The sequence below is a fragment of the Galeopterus variegatus genome, unplaced genomic scaffold (assembly GCF_000696425.1).
Source record: "Galeopterus variegatus unplaced genomic scaffold, G_variegatus-3.0.2 Scaffold267, whole genome shotgun sequence".
Lineage (NCBI taxonomy): Eukaryota > Metazoa > Chordata > Mammalia > Dermoptera > Cynocephalidae > Galeopterus > Galeopterus variegatus.
The window spans coordinates 717,159-740,504 of NW_007726378.1; the positions used below are offsets into that span (position 1 = coordinate 717,159).

The window sequence follows — 23,346 nt, forward strand, 5'->3', positions numbered from 1 at the left end:
GTATGAAGTGGTATCTCATTGTGGTTGGACATTTTTTCATGTGCCTATTGGCCATTTGTACATCTTCTTTGGAAGATGTCTATTCAAATCCTTTGCACATTGTCTTTTTTAAAAAATTGAGTTGTAAGAATTCTTTATATTCTAGATACAAGTCCCTTTTCATTATATGATTTCAAGTATTTTATCCCATTCTGTGGATTGTTTTCTCATTTTCTTTTGCAGCACACAGTTTTTAAATGAGATGAAATCAAATTTACCTATTTTATTCTTTTGTTGCTTGTGCTTTTGGTGTCATATCTAAGAAGGTTTTGCCTAACCCAAGGTCATGAAGATTTACTCCTATATTTTCCACTAAGAGTTTTGTAGTTTTAGCTCTTACATTTAGGCCTATGATCCATTTTGAATTACAGATGCTCCTTGACTTATGATGGAAATACATCTGGATTAAACCATCTTAAGTTGAAAATAGTGTAAATTGAAAGTTTGTTTTCGGGCCGGCCCGGTGGCGCACTGCTACAGTGTGCCGCTTGGGAGCGCAGTGGCGCTCCCGCCGAGGTTTCGGATCCCACATACAGACTGGTTCCCGCTCACTGGCTGAGCGAGGTGCGGGTGCAACACCGAGGGTTGCGATCCCGTTGCCGGTCCCGGTCCGGTACGGGCGTGACACTGAGGGTTGCGATCCGTTGCCGGTCACGAAAAAAGACAAAAAAAGGAAAAAAAAAAAAAAAGTTTGTTTTCTAATTACGGTATTTTCAATTTACGATGGGTTTATTCGGATATAATCCTGTTGTAAGTTGAGGACCATACTGAATGCATATTGCTTTTTTACCATCATAAAGTTGAAAAATTGTAAAATTGTGAGTTGAACCATCATAAATTGGGAACTGTAGTTATTGTGGATGTTGTGAGGAACAGGTCTGGCTTTATTCTTTTGAATGCAGGTACGTAGTTGTCCATCATAAAGCACTTTATGGGTGTGTATGCTATATGCTACACCCATGTTAGGCAGTATTGGGAAATTAAAGCTCCCTAAGGGAATATGTTCTAGTTTAGGAGAAATCCGTGAATGAGACAGATTGAGGAAGACTCAAAAAGGAGACTCAAGCCAATTATGAGAGTGCGAAGGAAGGACTGATAGACTCTAACTGGGCTCAGAAAATACTTCGCTGTTGAAGAGGTATTTGAACTGAACTTGGATGCTGGAGAGGATTCAGTTTGGAAATTATTAGCTAATAAGTACCAGAGGGCTTGGAGGGACCTTATGAGATTGTTTATTTATACTTTGCTTCAAGGTAGAAACATTTTAACCATTACAGGAAGATGAACAACTTTCTTCTCTTATTTGTAAGTCATTTGTCCAGATGGCACATTACAGCTTTATGTCATCCGAGTTCTTATATTCTCTTGGGGAAAAATGGATATAGCTGAAAATTGGCAGAGAGGCCATGGTGGAGGAGGTAAGATACTGCCAACATGAGATGTTACTCTCATGGCCTCTACGGCAACGTCTGTTGACAGCCTTCCTCTTTGTGTCAGCAGCTTTTGTCTCTTGCTATAGCTCATTGAGGCATGGTTCCTGTCATTGGCGAGACTTTAAATGAGATTTGTTGGTGCTGGGGGGCTGGAGGTTTTACCGTGCCTAGGTAATCATGGTTGTTATATGGCTTTCTTGTTCATGTGAATTACATTCCACTCACTCATTCAAGTAGATGTTTATTGAGCATCTGCTTTGTGCTGGGCACTGTTCTTGGTCATTGTGATACTGATTGTGAATAAAATAAACATAAAGACCTGCTCTTGTGGAGTTTATATTCTTGTGGCGGGAGGTGGACAATATTCAGTAGATGTAATAAGGAAATGATATATGATAGAGCATTGTGGAAAAAAAATTAGAGATGGGGGAGGACCTAGGATGGGAGTGGAGGTGATCATGCAAGATGAGGTTTTCACTGAGAAAAACGTCGTTGAGAAAGTTATGTTTGAACCAAGATTTGAAGGAAACACAGGAGTTGGTCTGGCAGATATCTGGGCAAAGAGAGTCCCAGGGAGAAGAGGAAACTGTTGCCAAGGCTTTACAGCCAGAAGATGCCTGTTGTGTGTATAGGACAGTGAGAAGGCCGGTGTGGCTAGAGAGAAGTGGACGAGGGGAGCAGCAGGGAAGGAATGTTCACTGGCTGAAGAGAGTGAAGAGTATTTTGGGGGGTGGCAGTGGATTCGGAGAAAACTTGCATTACAATCTATTCTTAGTGGTTGTCCTTCTGCTTGTCAGTGAGGAAGCTAAAATTTCTTTTTTAAATGCCATAAGAACATAATTCAGTAGATTACCAAAGTAGCACTGTAATAACTCTGAAGAGGGTTTCTGAAGAAAGTCTTTGATATTTTTCTGTTAGTGATGTAGTGTTGTTCATATGGGTATATAAAAGCCATTCAGGAAAGTGTCCATTAGCAGGAAACAAAAATGTGCAATTCTTTAGGAGTTGATCCTAAGGATAGAATAAAAAATGCAGCAAAATATTTTGTGCATGTGGGTATTCTTCATGCCATTTATAATAGCAGAAAACAGTTAATGGGAGAATGGCTAAGTGATTTTTTAGTTTCATACCTAAGATATTATGCCATTACTACAGGTAATTAGTCTTAATAACTTCCTAGGAATATGGAACAGTGGTTGTAACGTGAAAGAAAAAAATCAAGATAAGGTGGTGAATTGAGTGCAGCTCTGTTAAAAGAGGCATAGGGCTACCAGAAAGAGGGAAAGAAAGGACAGAAAATACTGAGCGTTGGCTCATATGTGAGGCAGCTGGAACTCTTGCTGGTGGGAGTGTAAATTGGCTCAGTCACTTTGGAAAACTGGAAATATTTACTATGCTGAACATATGCAAATCCCGTGATCCAGCAATTTCATTTTTAGATATGTACTCAACAGAAATGCGTACATATGTCCACCAAAAGACACGTGCTAGAATGTTCATAGCAGTACTTTGTGTAATAGGAAAACACTGGAAACTACCCAAAGGCCTAGCAGAAGTAGAACGAATAAGTAAATGGTGGTGTTTTCATGCCATGGAATCCATAGCAGTGAGAACAAACAGCCTCCAGCTACATGCGATGACATGGGTGGATCGCCTAGCATAGTGCCGAGGGAAGGAAGTCAGCAACAAAGGAACTTACTGTCAGATTCCACTTAATCTAAAAACAGGCAACCCCCCCAACAAAACACCTGTGGTGTTAGAAGTCAGCGGTTACCCTTGAGGGGTAGTAACTGAAAGGGAACAAGAGTGGGTGTTGGGTGCTCAGTGTGTTCTGTTTCTTTATCTGGATGCTGTTACACTGGAGTGCTCATTTGGAAAATTCACTGAGCTGAACAGTTTTGATATGTGTGCTTTTCTGTATGCATGTTTTATTTCAATGTAAAAAGTTAAATAAGCCAGTGGGAAAAATAAAATTATATATGTTTAATATATATAACTAAGTATGATATTTGTATACATTTTATGGATACCTATGTAGAGAAGTACAAGGACCTGCCTGGAAGTGATACCTGTGAACTCTAGAATAGTGGTTACTTTGAGAAGGGGAGGGGAGAAGGTGGGGATTATGTGCATAGTAACATTTTATTTATGCAAAATTTTTTCTTCAGAAAAAAATACGGCAAAATGTTTTCAGTTAAATCTTGGTGGTTGATACATGGATTATACTTTCTGTACTTTTATGTATGTTTGAAATATTTCACAATTAAAACATGTAAATGTATTTAAAAGGAAAAAAGATGGAATGGAAAAATGTTAATAGTGATTATTTGAGTAGCTAGGAATGTAGGCATTTTTTGTTTTTACAGAAAATTTGAAAGAGAAATGTTCTGTAGAAACATGGAAGCATGCTTGATATTTAACCTATGTGGTATGTTACAGCCTTATGCATGTGGAAGGTAATATGCAAAAATAAGATGGGTATATACCGATTGTAGGGTTGGAGTGATTTTCTTTATTTCAAAATATCATATAACACCAAGGTCAAGGGTTTGGATACTGTAAAGTAAGATAAATCATAACTAGGGCCGGCCCGTGGCTCACTCGGGAGAGTGCAGTGCTGATAACACCAAGGCCACAGGTTCGGATCCCATATAGGGATGGCCGGTTCACTCACTGGGTGACGTGGTGCTGACAACACCAAGTCAAGGGTTAAGATCCCCTTACCCGTGCTGACAACACCAAGTCAAGGGTTAAGATCCCCTTACCCGTCATCTTTTAAAAAAAAAAAGATAAATCATAACTAAAGCCAAAATTTTTCATTATTTTAGTTATGCTAAGTTTCCATTTATATTGTCAGAGCTAGGGCTCAGACCCTCCAAACCCATTGTACAGACTGGGCCCCCAGACCCCTCACACGCAGGTCCATGCTGGGTAATTGGGAAAGATTCAAGGAGCTGTTGGCAGATGACATGAGCTCAGCCCTCAACTTCCTCAGCGGTCCGGTAGCAGCAGTGGCCTTGCAGAGCGTTCTGGGGGCAGCAGCCTCCAGCAGCAGTAGGGGCATCCTGGGGATGGGAGGCGCTGTGGATCAGAGCCACTCATCCTTATACTTTTAAGTCCATAACCCAGGACACCTGGGTGCACATGCGCAATTACACTAGACGATAATCAAGGAACACCTGAGCACATATACCTATTTACATCAAATGCTTGGCAAGATTTGGAACATCTGAGGGGCCCTGACCATTTTTCCTACATTTTCCCAACAGATACCCATACCGGTCCCCCCCCTAATTGTAATGTTATGTTACATAAAATAAGTTATTAAACAAAAAATAAACCTTCAGTTTAATGAAATCAAGGTTACGAAAAGTTTCTGTTTAAAGTGTGCTACCTGTAGGTAGTCAAACAGCACAGTGGTTATGGAACTGTCTTTGGCATGAGAGGATCTGGGGTGAAGTGTGCTACCTATGGAAAGAAGTACTTGTTTTCCCACATTTGGGGTGTTCCTGGTGTTCCCTGGCCACAGAGCTGCTGAATTCTCATTTTTGAGGCCATGGCCATGATAAGAACGAGGAAACTTCTGCTTCCATTTCCTGAGAACAATTTGTTAATTTCAGAATAACAGTCGCTTAGAGAAGTTTTTAATCAAAGGTAGAAATAGTTTCATGTACTTGAGAAGGAATATTCATGTTGAAAATTGAGGCCATCTATTGACTCCATTTCATTTTATTTCAGTGGAAAAGTTGTAGTGTGGAATGTCATTGTTCATTTTCCCTATCTTTTTCCTGTCTGGATGAATAAATAAAAGCAAGGCTGCAGCACTTAGGAACACCTGATTCTGTTTTGGGGCAAGGTTAGGCAAGGTACTGAATGCCTTCTCTCTGCTCACCATACCACAGTGGCTCTCAAACTGTTGCCCCTGGACCAGCAGCCAGCACCTTAGAACTTGTTAGAAATTTCAATTCTCAGGCCCCACCCAAGACCCAGTTAATGAGAATGTGTGGGATGGGACCCTACAACCTGTTTTTTGTTTTTTTTTTTTTTTTCGTGACCGGTAAGGGGATCGCAACCCTTGGTGTGGTGTTGCCCACACCGCGCTCAGCCAGTGAGCGCACCGGCCATTCCAATATAGGATCCGAACCCGCAGCGGGAGCGTCGCTGTGCTCCCAGCGCTGCACTCCCCCGAATGCGCGCCACGGGCTCCGCCCCCTGCAACCTGTTTTTTAAGAAGCTCACCAGGTGATTGAGAACCACTGCCCTAAGCCAATGGCTCTTTTTTTTAAAAGATGACCGGTAAGGGGATCTTAACCCTTGACTTGGTGTTGTCAGCACCATGCTCACCCAGTGAGCTAACCGGCCATCCCTATGTGGGATCCGAACCTGTGGCCTTGGTGTTATCAGCACCACACTCTCCCGAGTGAACCACGGGCCGGCCCTAAGCCAATGGCTCTTAACCATGATGCTCCTTAAAATCACCTGGAGAGGATTTGCAACCTTCCAGTTCAGGTCCCCTACTTTAAAGTTCTAATTTAATTGGTCTGTGCTGGTTCAGACATCTATAGTTTTAAAAGCACCCCGGGTAATTCTAATGTGCAGCTAGCTTGAGAACCCCTAGGCTAAACCCAGTCACCTGGATTTTCTGCCCTTCTTGCTCTCAGAAAACTAAGGTGGAAGGACACATAAGAGGGCCTGTGGCTGAGGACATTCCCAGTCAAAGCCAACTCCTTGTCTCTTCATTGCCTTACTTACTGGCCCTCTGGCCACCTAGGCAAACCTGTCCTCTGCATCCTTGGAGATGCTCAGCCTCAAGACCTGTGTGGTGCTCTTGATGGGGCCACTGAAATGCAAACCTTCTCCCCAACACTTCTCTAAGCCTCCGTTTCTTTATCTGCAATATGCTGGGGGTGGGGTCCAGCCATCTGTTTTTGAATAAGCCCACCAGGTGATTCTGAGGAATGCTCAATTTGGAGAATTAGCCCCGTGCCTCTCTGTGCCATCTCTCGCTGGTCGTCTTCATCCCCACATTCTGGGGAACTGGTAGTAGGAACAGCAGCCTTCTGTAGTGGTAGATCACTGAGCTTGGAGTCCATTGGAAGATGCATTCAAATCCTCTGGGATGATAGGAATCTTACTCACCCCCTGCTTATAAAATCCAAATGTCCTTTAATGGTTCTAAAAGCACTTTACATGTGAAGGGCACTCTACCAGTTTGGGGAGAATCCTAAGGAGTGTCTGGGCTGCATGGACTTGGGGACATTTCCAAGTGCTTAGTGCAGCCCCTCCGCTGGGTCAGCATGAAGTAGTGTGGGGGCCAGGCTGGGGGGGGCTTGGCATTCACAACAACAGATGCAGGGAACTGCAGCTGTGCTGATTGAGAACCTGTGAGTGTCAGTCCCTCTGTGCACTGTGCACAGGGTCTCTCAGCCTGTGTCTTCTGCATAGGTCAGCATTTACAAAGGGTTTGCTTAGATAAAGAGGGCATGTGCTACAGCGTGGTTTATTGGGTGAATCCTGTTTCTTTCCCAAAGCTTTGGACTCTGGGGAATAAGGACCCCAAGATGTTAGCTGCTAACAGAATTCATGGAGCTAGATTGCTTGGGACACGCATTTTAGTGGTGATTACTGTCCAAAGGTTCTGATGGAAAGAGGTTGGGAAGGAGAGCTCTGTGTGTGTGTGTGTGTGTGTGTGTGTGTGTGTGAGAGAGAGAGAGAGAGAGAGAGAGAGAGAGAGAATGTTTCATTACTTTCTGACTTGTGGATAGCTGACTTGGAGAATCACAAAATTTTGAAGCTGAAATGATCTCTAATACTTTAATTGCTGGTTGGCTGTTTCTTCTAGTGGTATCTCTGCTCTTGGGGTAGTGAGGTATCCAAACAGGAGTGGTGTGTGAGCTCCACATGCATCCCATGCAAGGCATTAATACTTGGGCCTGCCTAAGGAGCTGATGGCCACCAAAAACCTATCATGGGGAATACATTCTAAGTTTTAGTTAGCAGATTTACAAAATCTTTTTTGATTGGAGAATAATAAATCTGGAAGGAAGTAGGGGACATTTATGGCGTGTTTCCTATTAGTTATTTTCAGCTCTACTGTTTCATTTAATTCTAAGGCTCTCAGTCTGTGATCTGACAGGCTACTTCCTTCCCAGGGTTTCAGAGGTAGTGAGTGGCATTTCAGGGCCAGCGCTTCCAACTCCATGTTCTGGGTTGAGTCTGGACCCCACTATAAAGAAGTTTGTGCCAGATGGGCTAGAGCAGGAAGAGAATGATGTCAGAGGGGCCTGTAAGGGGTTGTTGTTATAATCAAGGCATAGATGGTGATGTCTGGGCCCAGGTAAGGATATCCTTATGTCTATTTTATGGATTAGAAATAGTAAGCTGAGAGGTGGTTGCTCGCCGAGCTACACAGCTGGGATCTCGACCCCAGATCTCTCTGAGTCAGATCCCATCCTTTGTCCACAGCCTTTCAGGGTGGGGCCTGGCTGGCCTCTCTCACCTAATCTGTTTTATCTCTTGGGGTCAGGTTGGTGGGCAGTGCAGTTCCAGGCACTGGGTCTTACTTACCTTTAAGAGGGTGTCAATTTGATAAGAGTATTAAGGTCTTGTCAGTAAACATAACATTGATTCCCATAGAAAACTAGAATCTTCCTTCATGTATTTCTGCTGTTTCTGCGGCGTGTGGTCCATCACATGACCGAGTAGCCTGTCTGAAATGACCTTTCTTCCTTCTTTTTCTTAATTAAAATTTGTTTTGAATATATAGGCATCCTAGTTTAGTAAATTGATATTTAAAATCATAGCTTTCTTATGATTGAAACTTCTACAGAGGGGTTATTAAGATGTTTGAGAACAATCAAGTGTTAAGGGTAGTGTCTTTGATTTAAAATGTTTTTTTGAGCTCTGTCTTCTAGATTGTCATATGATCAAAGTCCAGATTCTTCAGCAGCATGTGATCATTTGGTAATCACTACCGAGTTTACATTCTGTCTCAGAAGACTAACCTATTTCAATAATCAGGAAAATAATAAATATTAATATGTGCTTAATAGAAAAAACGTTATCTAATTTAAAAATTTCAGTAGTGACCTCTGGTGTGCTCCCTGTGCCCCCAGTATCTTTCCTCTATTATTATTATTTTTTTTTAAAAAAAGATGATTGGTAAGGGGATCTTAACCCTTGACTTGGTGTTGTCAGCACCACACTCTCTGAAGTGACCTAACCGGTCATCCCTAATAGGGATCTGAACCCGTGGCCTTGGTGTTATCAGCACCACACTCTCCCAAGTGAGCCACGGGCCCGCCCTTCTTTCCTCTATTACCTTTTATTTTCCTCTCTTCTTCCATTAGTACCTTCTTTTATGTTAAATAGGGATTTTCTAGTGTATTATTTTAATTCTGTTAATAAACTTGTAAATTTTCATAGTGATTGCCTTGGGGATTACAATTATCATCTTAATTTATAACAGTCTAATTGAGATTAATGTCAATTTAATTTCAATAGTGTATAAAAATTTTGCTCCTGTATAGCTCCATCCCTTCTCCCCTTGTTTGTGCTGTTATTGTCATACAAATTAAATCTGTACACATTGTATGCCTATCAAAACAGACTTATAATTATTGCTTTATGCAGTTGTCTTTTGCATTACGTAGAAAAAAATTTACAAATAAAAAATATGTTTGTACTGTCTTTTATATTTCCTGATGTAGTTACTTTTATTGATGCTCTTTATATTTTCATGTGGATTTATTTCTTGTAGGGCAGGTCTGCTAGTGACAGATTCTCTCAGTTTTTGATTATCTGGGAATGTCTTAATTTTTTCTTCATATTTTAAGATAGTTTTGTTGGATACCGAATTCTTTGTTGCACATCTTTGTCTTTCACCACTTTGAATATACCATCCATTAAGGACTGAGTGGTTTCTTTTATTTGGCTGGTATGGGGATCTGAACCTGTGACCTTGATGTTATAAGGCTGTGCTCTAACTGAGCTAATTGGCCAGCCCTACTCCATGGTTTCTGATGAGAAGTCAGCTTTGAATCTTTTTGAGGGTCCCTTGTGCTTGACGAGTCACTTCTATTGCTTTCAGATTCTCTTTGTCTTTTGCAGTTTGATCATTCTGATTGTGATGTGTGTAGGTGTGAGTCTCCTTTGAACTGATCCTAGTTAGAGATTTTTTTATTGAATGTTTTTCACCAATTTGGGAAATTTTTGGCTATTTACTCAAATATTTTTTCTCTTTTTCTTTCTCGTCTCTTTTTGTGATTTGCATTATGAGTATGTTGGTATGCTCGATCGTGCCCCACAGGTCTCTGAGAATCTGTTCATTTTTTGTCATTCTTTTTTTCCCTGCCCCTTAGACTAGATAATCTCAATTGACCCATCTTCAGGTTTGGTGATTCTTCCTTCAGCCCACTCAAATCTGCTGTTGAGCCTTGCTAGTGAATTTTTCATCTCAGTTATTGAACTTGTCAACTCCAGAATTTTTATGATTCCTTTTTATAATTTCTATCTGTTTATTGATATTCTCTATTTTTTTTTTCCTTTTTGTCTTTTTTACTGACCGGTAATGGGATCGCAACCCTCGGTGTCACACCCGTACCGGGGACTGGCAACGGGATCGCAACCCTCGGTGTTGTGTCCGCACTGCGCTCAGCCAGTGAACGGGAACCAGTCTCCACATGGGATCCGAACCCTCGGCGGGAGCGCCGCCACACTCCCAAGCGGCGCACTCTCCAGTGCGCCACCGGGCCGGCCCGATATTCTCTATTAATAAGACATTGTTCTTACACTTTCCCTTATTTCTTTAGACACGGTTTCCTTTAATTCTTTGAACATATTTAAAATAGCTGGTTTAAAGTCTTTGGTAAGTTCAATGTCTGGGCGTTCCTTTAGGACAGTTTCTATTGTTTGCTTTCTTCCCTCTGTGTTTGGCCATACTTTTTGTTTCTTTGCATGTCTTATAAATTTTTGGTGAAACTGGACATTTTGAATAAATGAAACTGGAAATAAGATTCCCCACCCTCCTACCCCGCAACATAGTGCTGCTATTTGTTTGTTTAATGACTTTTCTAAACTAATTTTGTAAAGTCTCTTATATTAGTCTTGTAGGGCTGCCACAACAAATACCACAAACTGGGTGGCTTAAAACAACAGAAATTTATTGTCTTACAGTTGGGAAGGCTAGAAGTCTGAAATCAAGGTGTTGGCAGGGCCACACTCCCTCTGAAACCTGTAGGAGGAGAATCATTCCTGCCGCTTCCAGCTTCTGGGGTTGGCTGGCAGTCTTTGGTCTTCGTTGGCTTGTAGATACAGGAGTTGAATATCCGCCTTTGTTGTCAAATGGTATTCTCTCTTGTGAATACATTTGTGTGTCTCTGTGCCTTATGTGGTGTCCTCCTCTTGTGACTGGAGTCATAAGAGGATGAAGGTCCATCCTATTCCAATATGACCTCATTTTAACTTAATTACATCAATAAGGGTACCCTGGGTTGCTACAAACCTTTCGTTAATTTCCAGAATTCTGAAAAAGTTGATTCTGACTATTTTTGTTATTGTTTTCATTGCTTTTGTGGAGGAGAGGATTTTTGAAGGTCCTTACTCTGCCATTCTTACTGATGTGACCTGCCTTTTATTTTTAAAAGCTTTATGGAGATATCATTTACATATCATACAATTCATCCATTTAAAGTATCCAATACAATGGATTTAGTATAGTCAGTTTATTTTTAGTATATTTAGTATATTCAGAGTTGTGCAACCATCACCATAATTAATGTTAGAGCATTTTGTCATCCCCCCAAACAACGCTTTACTGTTTATCCATTACCCCATTCCCTCCCAGCTCTAGGCATGCACTAATCTACTTTCTGTCTCCATGGATTTACCTATTCTTGACATTTCATATAAATTAAATCATATGATTCATGGCCTTTTGTGTCTGGCTTTTTTCACTAAGTCTGTTTTTAGGGTTCATTCATGTTGTAGCATGAATTTGTACTTCATTCCTTTTTGGGGCTGAAAATATTCCATTGTGTGGCTAGACCACATTTTATTTATCCTTTCATTGGTTGATGGACATTTGTGTTTTCCACTTCTTGGCTATTGTGAATAATGCTCCTGTGAAGATTTGTGTACACGTTTTTGAGTGGATATACGTTTTCATTTCTTCTAGGTATACAGATGTTCCTCAACTTACTATGGGGTTACATCCTTATAAACCCATCATAAGTTGAAAATAAAATATCTTAAGTAGAAAATGCATTTAATACACCTAACCTACTGAACATAGTAGCTTAGCCTAGCATACCTTAAATGTGGTCAGAACACTTAACATTAACCTACTGTTGGCGAAATAATCTAACACAAAGCCTGTTTTATAAGTACTGAATATCTCATGTAATCTTTTTTTTTTTTTAAAAAAGATGACCGGTAAGGGGTTCTTAACCCTTGACTTGGTGTTGTCAGCACCACGCTCAGCCAGTGAGCGAACCGGCCATCCCTATGTGGGATCCGAACCCGTGGCCTTGGTGTTATCAGCACCGCACTCTCCCGAGTGAGCCACGGGCCGGCCCTTTTTTTGTCTTTTTCTTGACCGGTAAGGGGATCGCAACCCTTGGTGTGGTGTCGCCCACACCGCGCTCAGCCACTGAGCGCACCGATCATTCCTATATAGGATCTGAACCCGCGGTGGGAGCGTCGCTGCTCTTCCAGCGCGCCGCACTCTCCCGAGTGCGCCACGGGCTCGGCCCTCATGTAATCTATTGAATACTCTTTTGCACCATTGTAAGTAAAAAAATTGTCAGATCATTATAAGTTGGGGTAGTAACTAGAACTGGAATTGCTGGATCATATGGTAGCAATAATACCTAACATTCTAAGGATGTTAAAAGACACTTGTCTTTTAAAAACTAAAAAAAAAAAAAAATTGTTAGACCAAAAGTGGGTGGTAGCTTACTGTGGTTGTGATTTGCATTTCCCTGATGTCTAATTATGTTGAGCATCTTTTCATTTGTTTATTGGCCACTTGTATATCTTTGGAGAAATGTCTATGTAAATCTTTTGCCTGTTTAAAAATTGGGTTGGGGCCGGCCCGGTGGCGCACTGCTACAGTGCACCGCTTAGGAAGTGCGGCGGCGCTCCCGCCAAGGGTTCGGATCCCACATACAGACCGGCCGCTCACTGGCTGAGCGAGGTGCGGGAGCAACACCGAGGGTTGCGATCCCGTAGCCGTTGCCGGTCACGAAAAAAGACAAAAAGGAAAAAAAAAAATTGGGTTGACTCTTTTTTTTACTGACTTGTAAGAAGAGTTCTTTATATTCCAGATACAAGTCCCTTATTAGACGTATGACTTGCAAATATTTTCTCAGATAAAACTATTCTTTCCATATTACCTTTTCAGCTTTTTTATTTCCTGTTTTTCTACATATTCTATGCTCTAGATAAACAGGTCTTTACCTTCCACCAGAAAAAAGCAAAATTTTCATTCCTGTAAGTAGAATATCAACAGGTAGTCATTTAGCAAATGTCCCTTAAGTCCTTACTGTGTGCCAGGCACTAGCAGTTGGGCTACATCGGAGAATTAAGCAGACTAAGCCCATGCCCTACTGGAGTTTGCATTCTAGTGCTGTGTCTTGGCTTCCTTTCTGTAATTTTCAGGGTGCTGTTAATGTTGTTATGGCATGATTCATGGTCTTCCTTGAGTGCAGATATTTATAGACTTTGCCTGGCAATGGTGGACACTTACAGCTGTTTGCTGGATGAATAGATATATTAATGAGCTCAGTGATCCTGTCTTATTCATCACTATATTCCCTGGAGTAGGTACTTAAGTGCTTGGTGGTTTATTGACTGAGGATACTTGTAGTCCCTAAGGAGTCTGTGTAAACAAAAGTTTTAAGGTCGTCAAAACATTTTACATGGAAAGGAGCTGGGTTCCTGAGATGACCTGGGAGAAAGGTGCCCTAGAGAGCTGTGATCTCCATAGGGTGGTTGTTAAAATGTTGGGGACTCCTAACATACACACATGTGCACCCTCAAATATACACACACGCATGCATGCACATATGCGCACTCATATGCACATACATGTACACATGCATACTTGCACGCATCTATGCATATACATATTTGAATAAGTTGTGTGCATGTGCTACTTTACTACGGTATTATGTGTATTATAATATTACCATGAGAACATAACTTAAAAAGGAAGAGATAAAAAATATGAAAAAAATTGCTAATATTTTTTTCCTGAATCCCTGAGGATTGTTTTGACCCCAGGATGGATACCCTCACTTGAGAGATCCCTGCTTCAGAGCATGTAATATTGAATTTTTGTGAGGAGTTTTTATGAGATCTTTGGGGATTCCTAAATAGCAGTAAGGCGTTAGTTTTCTTTCTTAAGCCTTAAGGGCAATTAAAGGCAGCTACATTTTAAATCCTAAAATGCAGAGTAATTTCACAGATGAAAATAATCTAGTCATTAATTTTGTTTTGGAATGTTAACAGCATCTTGCACTGGAGTGACTTTAAGAAGTAAATCATCGTGTGATACAATAGTGAGGAAAATTTGGAAAATAGAGGAAAGAAGCCTACACTTTGCTGTACTTATTTATAGCAATGTTAATTGTAATAAGGCCTTTCTCCCCACCCCATGGAATACCTTCACCATATCATTTTCTTTAAATGTAAAGAATGTCTTTTTTTCTATTTAGAACTCTCCCTGTATCAAAAACCAAACTGGCTTTTTAACATAATTTCCTTTTTTTTTTTTTTTTTTTGCAAGTTGTTAGGCATAAAGTCTCTGAATATTGTGTCTTCTTTCTGTTTTGGGAATGATATGTGAGTGACTTCTTGTCCATAAGGAAGCTGAGGTTTTAGGGCTTAATTCTTTGGTTTGTATGATCAAGAATCCTACCTATAAGCAGGCATGTAGAATTTGTTTTTGTTTGTTTGTTTGTTTGTTTTTTTAACAAGTTAGAATGATTGTTTGGCAGATGAAAGTAATATATGTTAATCGTAGAAACATTGGGACATATAGAAAATTACATGGCCAGTTTCTTTTGTTTGAACGCCTTCTCTTGGCTCTAGAGAAAAAGAGGACTCTTTTTTTTGCACATAATTTGTAAATATTTCACTTTGTTTTCTTTCCCTAAGTTGAACACTAGGTTTGGCTTGTCACAGAAATGTGGGCGTATTTGCTGATTCACAAGCAGGTGCAAGTCTCCTGGAGTAGTGGAGCAGAAGGATGTGCCCCTCAGTATCGACTACCTAGTGTGAATGAATACGTGTGGCCTGGCTCGGGATGGGGTTTGGCTGCATGATGTGGCCAGAGTCCACATGCCACGCTTGCACACAGTGGAGGGAGGCTCCATTTTTTCAGCAATTGTTTTTATTGAGCCTTCACCTTCTCTCCTACAGACTTGCCAACACCCCAGGTCATCGAACATAGGGACCCAGACCCCAATCGGATGCAGATGCCGCAGGGGAACCCACTGCTGCTGTCCCTCACCCTGCAGGAGCTGCTGGCCAGGGACACTGTGCAGGTGGAGCTCATCCCGGAGAAGAAGGGCCTCTTCCTGAAGCATGTGGAATATGAGGTTTCCAGCCAGGTAGCTGGCAGATTTTGGGTGTGGGTTGTGGGGCTTTTAAAGGGGAGAAAGGGACAAGTCTTAGGGCAGGAGCGGTATGATGGGAGAAGGGCTGAAGAGAGTCTGTATGCCTGGCTTAAATGTAAGGTCCAAAACTTGATAGCACAATCAAGCTGCAGAGCAGACTTTTCCATATATGTTGTTCCCTACATCTCGTTCTGGCTCAGCCATGTCCCCACCTGGTCCTGTCACCTCCCTGTCCTGTCCATCCTCCGCATCACTGCACTCTGGAATCCTGTTTCTTAAGAATCTCATACGGATGGTCTGCAGAGCTCAAACCCTGAACACAAGCTAGCCTGGTGGTAGTTTTGCAATATTGGGAAGCCTCTGAGTATTAGAATGTTGACCCCCTAGAATATGGACTCTAAATAGCAAATCAAATTTGCAGGGCCAGATTGTTATGTGCCAATCTAATCCCCTTTAATAACACTGCCTTCCTGTTTTCAGGGCATTCCAATATCTGAGTTAACCAGATTCAGAACATGGCAGCAGGTTTGGCCCTTGAGCAGGTAGAGCCCATGTGGTATTAACAGTGTTGGTCTTTCTGTCCCTTCATCCATTATCTTTCAGTGTCTTGGTTCAGTTAGGGTAGATTTCGATGGGGGTTTTTATCCCTTATCCTGGGGATTAAATAACTGAACTAATATTATCCTTGTGAGCTGTGGAGTCTGTGACATTCAGGGGGATTTGCAGAGACAGAGCACGGTCTGCACCCATGTGGGAGAGGGCAGCCCTGGCAACAACAGCACTGGTCCGGGCAGCTCTGCCAGGGTGTGCTTGAAAAGTCTCAGGAACAGATGGTCCCAGATAAAAAGGTGTGTCTTAAGGACCGAGTGAGCAGGTCTCTTGTCACTTCTGACTGCAATGTTCTGTCCGAGTGAGGAATCACAATACTTGTGTTTCACTGTGTTTTAGATTTAGAGCCTGTGACTACACTCTGTTCTAACACTTGTTGCTGCTGCTACCCAGGGATGAAGGCAGCAGGCAGAGAGGGAAGGGTTCCCTCCCAGGACTATTTCAAGGCCAGCATTGCTGTCTGGTAGAACTTTGGTTCTCGGGCTTCTCAACCATGGTTGGGAATGTGAGAACCAGCTGGCATGATGCCATGTGGTAGGACAAAGCAGCCCTGCTTCCAGGGCCCGACAGCCTGCAAGGTGAGGCAGCTCTGTGTGTGTGGGAAGCTGCTGTTCGCTTCCGGTGAGCCAGCTGCTGGCCTTTTTTCCAGTATCAGTAAACTGCCTGTTCTTTAAGTAAATGGGTTGCCTCACTGCAAACATTTGTAGAAGTAGGTAATTTTGCCCAGGCCACCTCCTGAAGTGAGTGAGGATGGGTCAGCCCACTCACTGGGCAAGTCGCGGAGAATCTTCTGGGCCGCGTATTTCCTCCAGGTACATGGCCCTGCTCAGCGTCCATGCTGGAGTCGGGTTAGTAGAGATGTGCATGATGCATGTGTGTCCTGGGTAGAGATGGGGACACTTGAGTTTATATTTTTTCTTCATATCACATATTTAATTTTGAAGACATCTGCACATGCACGTTTATTATGTAAGCTCTTACATTAGGAACAGATTAGGTTGCCACAGGTGTGTAGGACGCTGGTCTTGTGGAGCCTGCAAATTTATCAGTGATGGTGTTCACAATGGAGTTTGTAGGCATGTATGTTTGCGTCAGGTGTCTGCTCTGTTTCAGTTCATATTCAGTGCTTGATCTGTCCTTAGACAGTTGGATCTATTTCAGGAGGCAGTTCTGAGCTGTGTGTTAGCATTCATGAAGTAAGGAATGCATTATCCTTATGTGCTACCTTTTAAGGGAAGGATGGGTGCCCACCTTAGCAGTTAAAAAACTTCTATAAATAGTCTTGTCTCTTTCGGATGATCCATGATAAAGGATAGTTAAAAGTGAAGTTAGGGCTGGCCCGGTGGCGCACTGGATAAGTGCGCCGCTTGGGAAGCGCGGAGGCGCTCCCGCCCGAGGGTTCGGATCCCACATACAGACCGGTTCCCACTCACTGGCTGAGCGAGGCGCGGGAGCAGCACCGAGGGTTGCAATCCCGTTGCCGGTCCCCGGTCCGGTACGGGGGCAACACTGAGGGTTGAGATCCGTTGCCGGACATGGAAAAAGACAAAAGACAAAAAAAAAAAAAAAGCTATGCAAAGTTTAAAGGTCGTATTATCATACATTAGGGAATTATAGGATTTCTCCTTTTAGCAAAGGCCTGGTGACAGAAGATGAGGAGTTCAGTAGCATAGGTTGAACATTCCTAATCCGAAAATTTGAAATCTGAAATGCTCCAAAATTTAAAACTTTTTGAGCACCATGACATGACACTCAAAGGAGCATTTCAGATTTTGGATTTTCTGGTTAGGGATGCTCAATCAGTTAAGTCTCTGCAGATATTCTAAAATAAAAAAAAAAATCTGAAATCTGGAACAATTGTGGTTGCAAGCATTTTGGGTAAGGCTATTCAGTCTGTATTATTTCTCTGGGTCCTGTTGAGTGGCTGAAGGAGACATAAGGGGAATGATGAAATGTCATGGTTTCTGATGTCTGATCTGAGGACTGAACCCTTTTTCTTGTAGCGCTTCAAGTCCTCTGTGTATAGACGGTACAATGACTTTGTGGTCTTCCACGAAGCGCTCCTGCACAAGTTCCCGTATCGCATGGTGCCAGCCCTTCCACCCAAGAGAATGCTGGGAGGTAAAGCTGGGTTTGCCAGAGACCCGGGGATGGGTGGGAGTGAGTCCACCCACCAGGATTCTGAGCTGCTGGCTCGGTGATGGATCCCATTGTAGACCAGGAGCCACTGTTGACTCGGGGCCCAGGAGGGGGCTACAGTAAAGTACGAGCCCCTTGGCAATTCTGGAGTCATCGTCGTGGCTTGAGCCCAGGTCTGATACAGGGAGGGTGATTGGCGCCTGGGAATGTTGGACCACCTGAGCCTTCTGGCTGGATGACTGACACATAGGGAGGTTCCTATTATACAAATGTGAAAGAAGGAACCCCGCTTCTCTCCAGAGCACAGGGCCAGGACTTCTTAGTGCTTCTGTGTGGGAGGCCAGGAGCACTATTAGCTCATGTGGCTGGCAGTTTGTTTTGCCTGCTTTTGCAAAGCCACGTGAACCTGAGTAATGGGTACCAACAGAAGTAAATGTAAGGTAGGAAATCTACTCTGCATCTTAAAGGAGACAAGGAATGTCAGATGGCTGCCACTTCTTCACTGCTGCCCCTGAAGATTGCCTTGGGCTAGGTGGGAGAGCACAGATAACCTGCAGGCTCCTTTTAGACTGGCCTGTTTCTCCCAGGGTTCCAGAGCACAGGGAGATGGTGGTTGCCATCTCTGGATCTCAGGGTCCTCTCTCCCATAGCCCTTTTCTCAAAAGTTGAATAAAACTTGGTGGGTAGGAGAGTTAATGCCAAAGCTAATCAGTTGCCTTCCTGCCATTTCCCAGCCATCCCAAAATAACTGTATACTTGACCAGGGAAATAGCTCGAGGTTTAATACCGTGGGCTGGTTTCCAGCTATCTGATATCTCTTAAAATGGTACATAAATACTTTTGCCTCTCCCTGGCCACTGAGTAGCTCAGAGTCTGATAATGTGATTTTCTTCAAGTCACATGTGAGCACTGTAGAACAGATTATTTTGTCACATTGAGAGGTCCAAGGAATACTGAGGGCAGCAGAGATCAGAAAATGTGTTGAGGATAGGTGATTCTTACTAAAATTCAAGCATCAAAGTTGGTTAAGTGTAGGGCCGGCCCGGTGGTGCACTGCTACAGTGTGCCGCTTGGGAGCACAGCGACGCTCCCGCCAAGGGTTCAGATCCCACATACAGACCGGCCGCTCACTGGCTGAGCGAGGTGGGGGCGCATGAGCGAGGTGCGGACGCAGCACCGAGGGTCGTGATCCCGTTGCCGGTCCCGTTCCCGGTCCCGTTCCAGTGCGGGCGCGACACTGAGGGTTGCGATCCATTGCCGGTCACGAAAAAAGACAAAAAAAAAAGCAAAGTTGGTTAAGTGTAGTTAGTGTTCAGCAGCTGGAAACTGTGCATGCCAACACTGAGTTACTGATTTAGCATTTATGAAAGCCGGGCCTTCTACAGAAGGATATCTGGTGGTCCTGAGGGGGGAGGTGGGCATCATTCAACTGTATTTTTTTAATAACTTAAAAGTAATATCTTAAATACCATTTCTATTTGTGTTCAGATTTAAATATCCTTGATGTGTCAGTATATAGTTTTTCTCATGAAAATCAACTACATTGTATATTGATAAATTAAAAAAAAAAAATATATATATATATATACATATATATATATACTTTTCCTTTCCTCACCCCACCCCCAGAAGTGAAACTAACCAGAATGAAAGCAGTTAATAATTGGATCCATTACAGAGTGAGTTATAAGTGATGTAAATAGGAAAACTGAGTTACGTTAATATACAAGCACAACTCATTTGTTCCTGGAGAAAAGTGCCAAAAAGTGATTATAGAAGATGTCTTTAATGTAGACAATCATAGTGAGGAATCAGGCTTGGTTCCCAGTCCTCTTGATTGAAACAGATACATCTGTGGTTTTCTTTGGCAGTCACTGAACCCAAGTTTGTGTTTGTGTGGGGTCGGGGGACATGGAGGAGGGGTCTTGCTCTTCTGCAGCCTTGCTGGGTTTGTGTCTGTGGCCCTGGGAATGATGGGGCCCATCCAATGCCTTCAGCTAGCTGTGTGGCATGCTCTGAACTCCTCTACTGAAATGCTTTGGGAACTCGCTAAGAGTGGAAGATTTTGGGGAAGTGCACTAGACTGTTTGGTGACTTAGGCTCTTCCTCAGCTGACAGGGAATTCATCGAAGCCAGAAGGAGAGCCCTGAAGCGCTTCATTAACCTGGTGGCCCGGCACCCCCCGTTCTCTGAGGATGTCATCCTCAAGCTGTTCCTCTCATTCAGTGGTTCCGTAAGTATATTAAAAAACATCTGTGTTCTCATCCTGTCCATGTGGTAGATTCTGAGGTTCCTTAAGCTCTTACTTACATCTTAAATTTGTTTTTGTTTTCTTGCTCTTCTCCCTGTCTCATTTCCCTTATTTGGTTGCTTGGAAGGAATTTATTTTATAAGTCTTATTTATCTTAACATAAATAAGACTTCTTTACTTTCCAGATAACAGGTTGAATATGATTTTTAAGAGGCATCCTTGATTTTGACTGTGCAGGATTTTCTATGTCCATGTGGAAATCGTGGGTTCGTAGTGTAGACACTTTGGGGATTTAGAGCTAATATACTGAAGGCTAGATGGTTTATGTAGGGCTTATGGAAGTGCTAGGGACTCCAGATATAAGTGTTTACTTAAAAAAAAAAAGCCCCATGTGACTAAGGACCATTGGAAAAACAGGCCACGTCTCCGTAGCTTTCCTTAGCGCACCACAGTATAGACCCGTGTCCTGGAAAACAGTGCCTTCACGTATACAGGAATACTAATTTCTTTTTGTAAGCTGCCATTGCACAGCCTCAGTGAGAGTCAAGAAGCTAAAGCAGGGCCGGCCCTGTGGTGCACTCGGGAGAGTGCGGCGCTGGGAGTGCGGAGATGCTCCCGCCACGGGTTCGGATCCTATATAGGACTGGCCAGTGCGCTCACTGGCTGAGCACAGTGTGGGTGACACCACACCAAGGGTTGTGATCCCCTTACCGGTCACGTAAAAAGACGATAAAAAAAAAAAAGAAGCTAAAGCAAAGCTCTTGTTTCCAGTTGAGAAGGGAATGGCTGCCAGGTCTTCCACAGGAAAGATGTAATCCTTTTTCATGTGTGTCTGCAGGACTCTCTCGCTGTGGGGTGAGGGGAGGCTCCAGTGTGGACTAGACATATTCAAAGTCTCCCCTATTACAGGGAAGCCTCTTGAATGGGGAATTACGGGGGCCAACCTCGCCTCCTGTCCCTTATCCCTGCTATGGAAAGATACAGGCCACAGAGCTCACAAAGGCAGGGTCAGCACAAGTCTTCCTTCCTTTTGCTTTTGCTTCCCTCGGAGGCAGAAGGGGCCTTTGACCTCTTTTAGAAGGCTGTGGGCTTTCCTTGGTGATATCCACAGTGGGTACCTGTACACTCATACCAGACATTCAGTACATAATGCGACCTTCTCCCTTGAGCAGGGAGTGTGGTCTTTTGAGCCCTGGGGTGGATAAGTTCCTTTGGAACAGAGACCTTGATTGCCAGGAGTATAGAAGGACCTGGGAACTGCTTAGGCCCTAGGCCAGGGAGAGGGAGGTGGAGAGGGATGTGGGAGGGATGCAGAGTGGGCAACACCCCCATACAGCTGCTGTTAATCCCTGTTCTCCCCTTGCCTTTCCATGGATGGAGTGTTCCCTGTAACCTACCTGGATGTCAGCTTTCATTTTTGGTAAAATGAGAGAATTAGGCAAGATGTTCTTTAAGGCATCTCTGAAATTCTAGAATTTCTAACACATTAACAGCTGTGTATTAGGGTCTGTCCTTGTGTTTCTGGGGTGGCTCCTTATTTTAAGGCTTGGCTTTGCCAGGAAGGCCTCTGTTCACAAGACAGGGCTCGGGTGCCAGGGGTCAGGACCAGAGCACCTGCCCTTTCTCTGCTCATCACTCTCTCTGGGCTCTGGGATTCCCTTGCCCCATGGATCTGTTCATACGAGGAAGAGAGAAACCTTAGCTTCTATTCTGTTGCTCCATTTGGAATCTAACAGGGTCTAATGAATCTGATGTCTGTCTCAAGTATTGATGCTGTCCCTAGTTTGCCAGTAGGGGATCCGAACCCTTGACCTTGGTGTTACACGGCTGTGCTGTAATGAACTGAGCTAACTGGCTAGCCCCCCTAGTTTGTAGATGGAGTTACCGTATTTCTGGAAAGCAATCTCTCTACTCCAGAGTTGGGAGTTTGGTAATGCTACTGTCATTAAGTCAGGCTTTCCTGTCTATAGAAGACCACTGTAAAGTGTAAATCAATGAAAAAAAAAAAAAAATCTAAGAAGAGACAGTAAAGAGATTGTGGAATACTTATGTGAAAGCAAACACATGGAAGCACATTTCTCTTAAGGAAGGTCTATATCCTGCTTTTTATTGATTTAATTCATCTCACATTAACTTTTTGCTGATGGTAGAGGGTGAAGTTATCTCTTTTTTTCCTTTTGCAGGATGTGCAGAACAAGTTAAAGGAATCAGCTCAGTGTGTTGGAGATGAATTCATGAATTGTAAACTGGCTACCAGGGCCAAGGTATTTTTCTAATTTTTTTGATTACTTTTTCTCTTAACCAGAGAAGCAATCATTTTAACACTTAATATTTATTTTGCCTCTACTGAGTGCCAGGCATTATGCTAAGATCCATTGTGTGTACTTCTAAGTTAACCCTCATTTCAGCTGTTCTGAAACATAGGGGTGTTAGGCCTGTTTTACAAGACAATAAACAGGCTCGGAGAGGCTGTCATTTGCCAAATGTTTTTTTTTTTGGTGGCTGGCCGGTATGGGGATCTGAACCCTTAACTTTGGTGTTATTGGCACCACCCACTCCCAAGTGAGCCACCAGCCAGCTCCCAAGGTCCCAAACATCTAAACAGCAGGGCCTGGATGTGAATTGAGCTCTGTTTGACTGTGGGGCTCATCAAGCTCCTCATACCGTCAGCTGCCTTTCTGTGACTCAGGTGGACATATGCTTGCCCTCCCAGCTTTTGGGATTTCAGGGGATTGATTGTTGCATTTGTTTATTTTTAAATTTAATTAATCTGGTCTTGTTAAAAAAAGGAGTAAGGTAGCTATTTGGTAGCTTTTTGTTTTTGATTTTTCCTTCTTCTTCTTCTTTTTTTGTTTTCTTTTTCTTTTTTTTTTTTAAAGATGACCAGTAAGGGGGTATTAACCCTTGATTTGGTGTTGTCAGCACCACACTCTCCCAAGTGAGCAAACCGGCCATCCCTACGTAGGGATCTGAACCCGTTGCCTTGGTGTTATCAGCACCACACTCTCCCGAGTGAACCACGGGATGGCCCTGATTTTTCCTTCTTAAAACTGCTTCTCTTGGGCCGGCCCGGTGGCGCACTGGATAGTGCGCCGCTTGGGAAGCGCGGCGGCGCTCCCGCCCGAGGGTTCGGATCCCACATAGGGATGGCCGGTTTGCTCACTGGGTGAGCGTGGTGCTGACAACACCAAGTCAAGGGTTAAGATCCCCTTACCGGTCATCTTTTAAAAAATAAATAAATAAATAAATAAATAAA

General features: G+C 43.1%; 1 protein-coding gene across 1 annotated transcript in view; it reads left to right on the top strand.

Annotated features, from left to right (window-relative positions):
- The window catches only part of SNX8 (sorting nexin 8), a 115,898-nt gene that overhangs the window by 81,140 nt on the left and 11,412 nt on the right, over positions 1–23,346 (top strand). The window contains exons 2-5 of the mRNA XM_008566757.1: positions 14,895–15,085; positions 17,704–17,821; positions 19,951–20,072; positions 22,274–22,354. Coding sequence (XP_008564979.1) covers positions 14,895–15,085; positions 17,704–17,821; positions 19,951–20,072; positions 22,274–22,354 — 512 coding nt within the window. The remainder of the gene's footprint in view (positions 1–14,894; positions 15,086–17,703; positions 17,822–19,950; positions 20,073–22,273; positions 22,355–23,346) is intronic.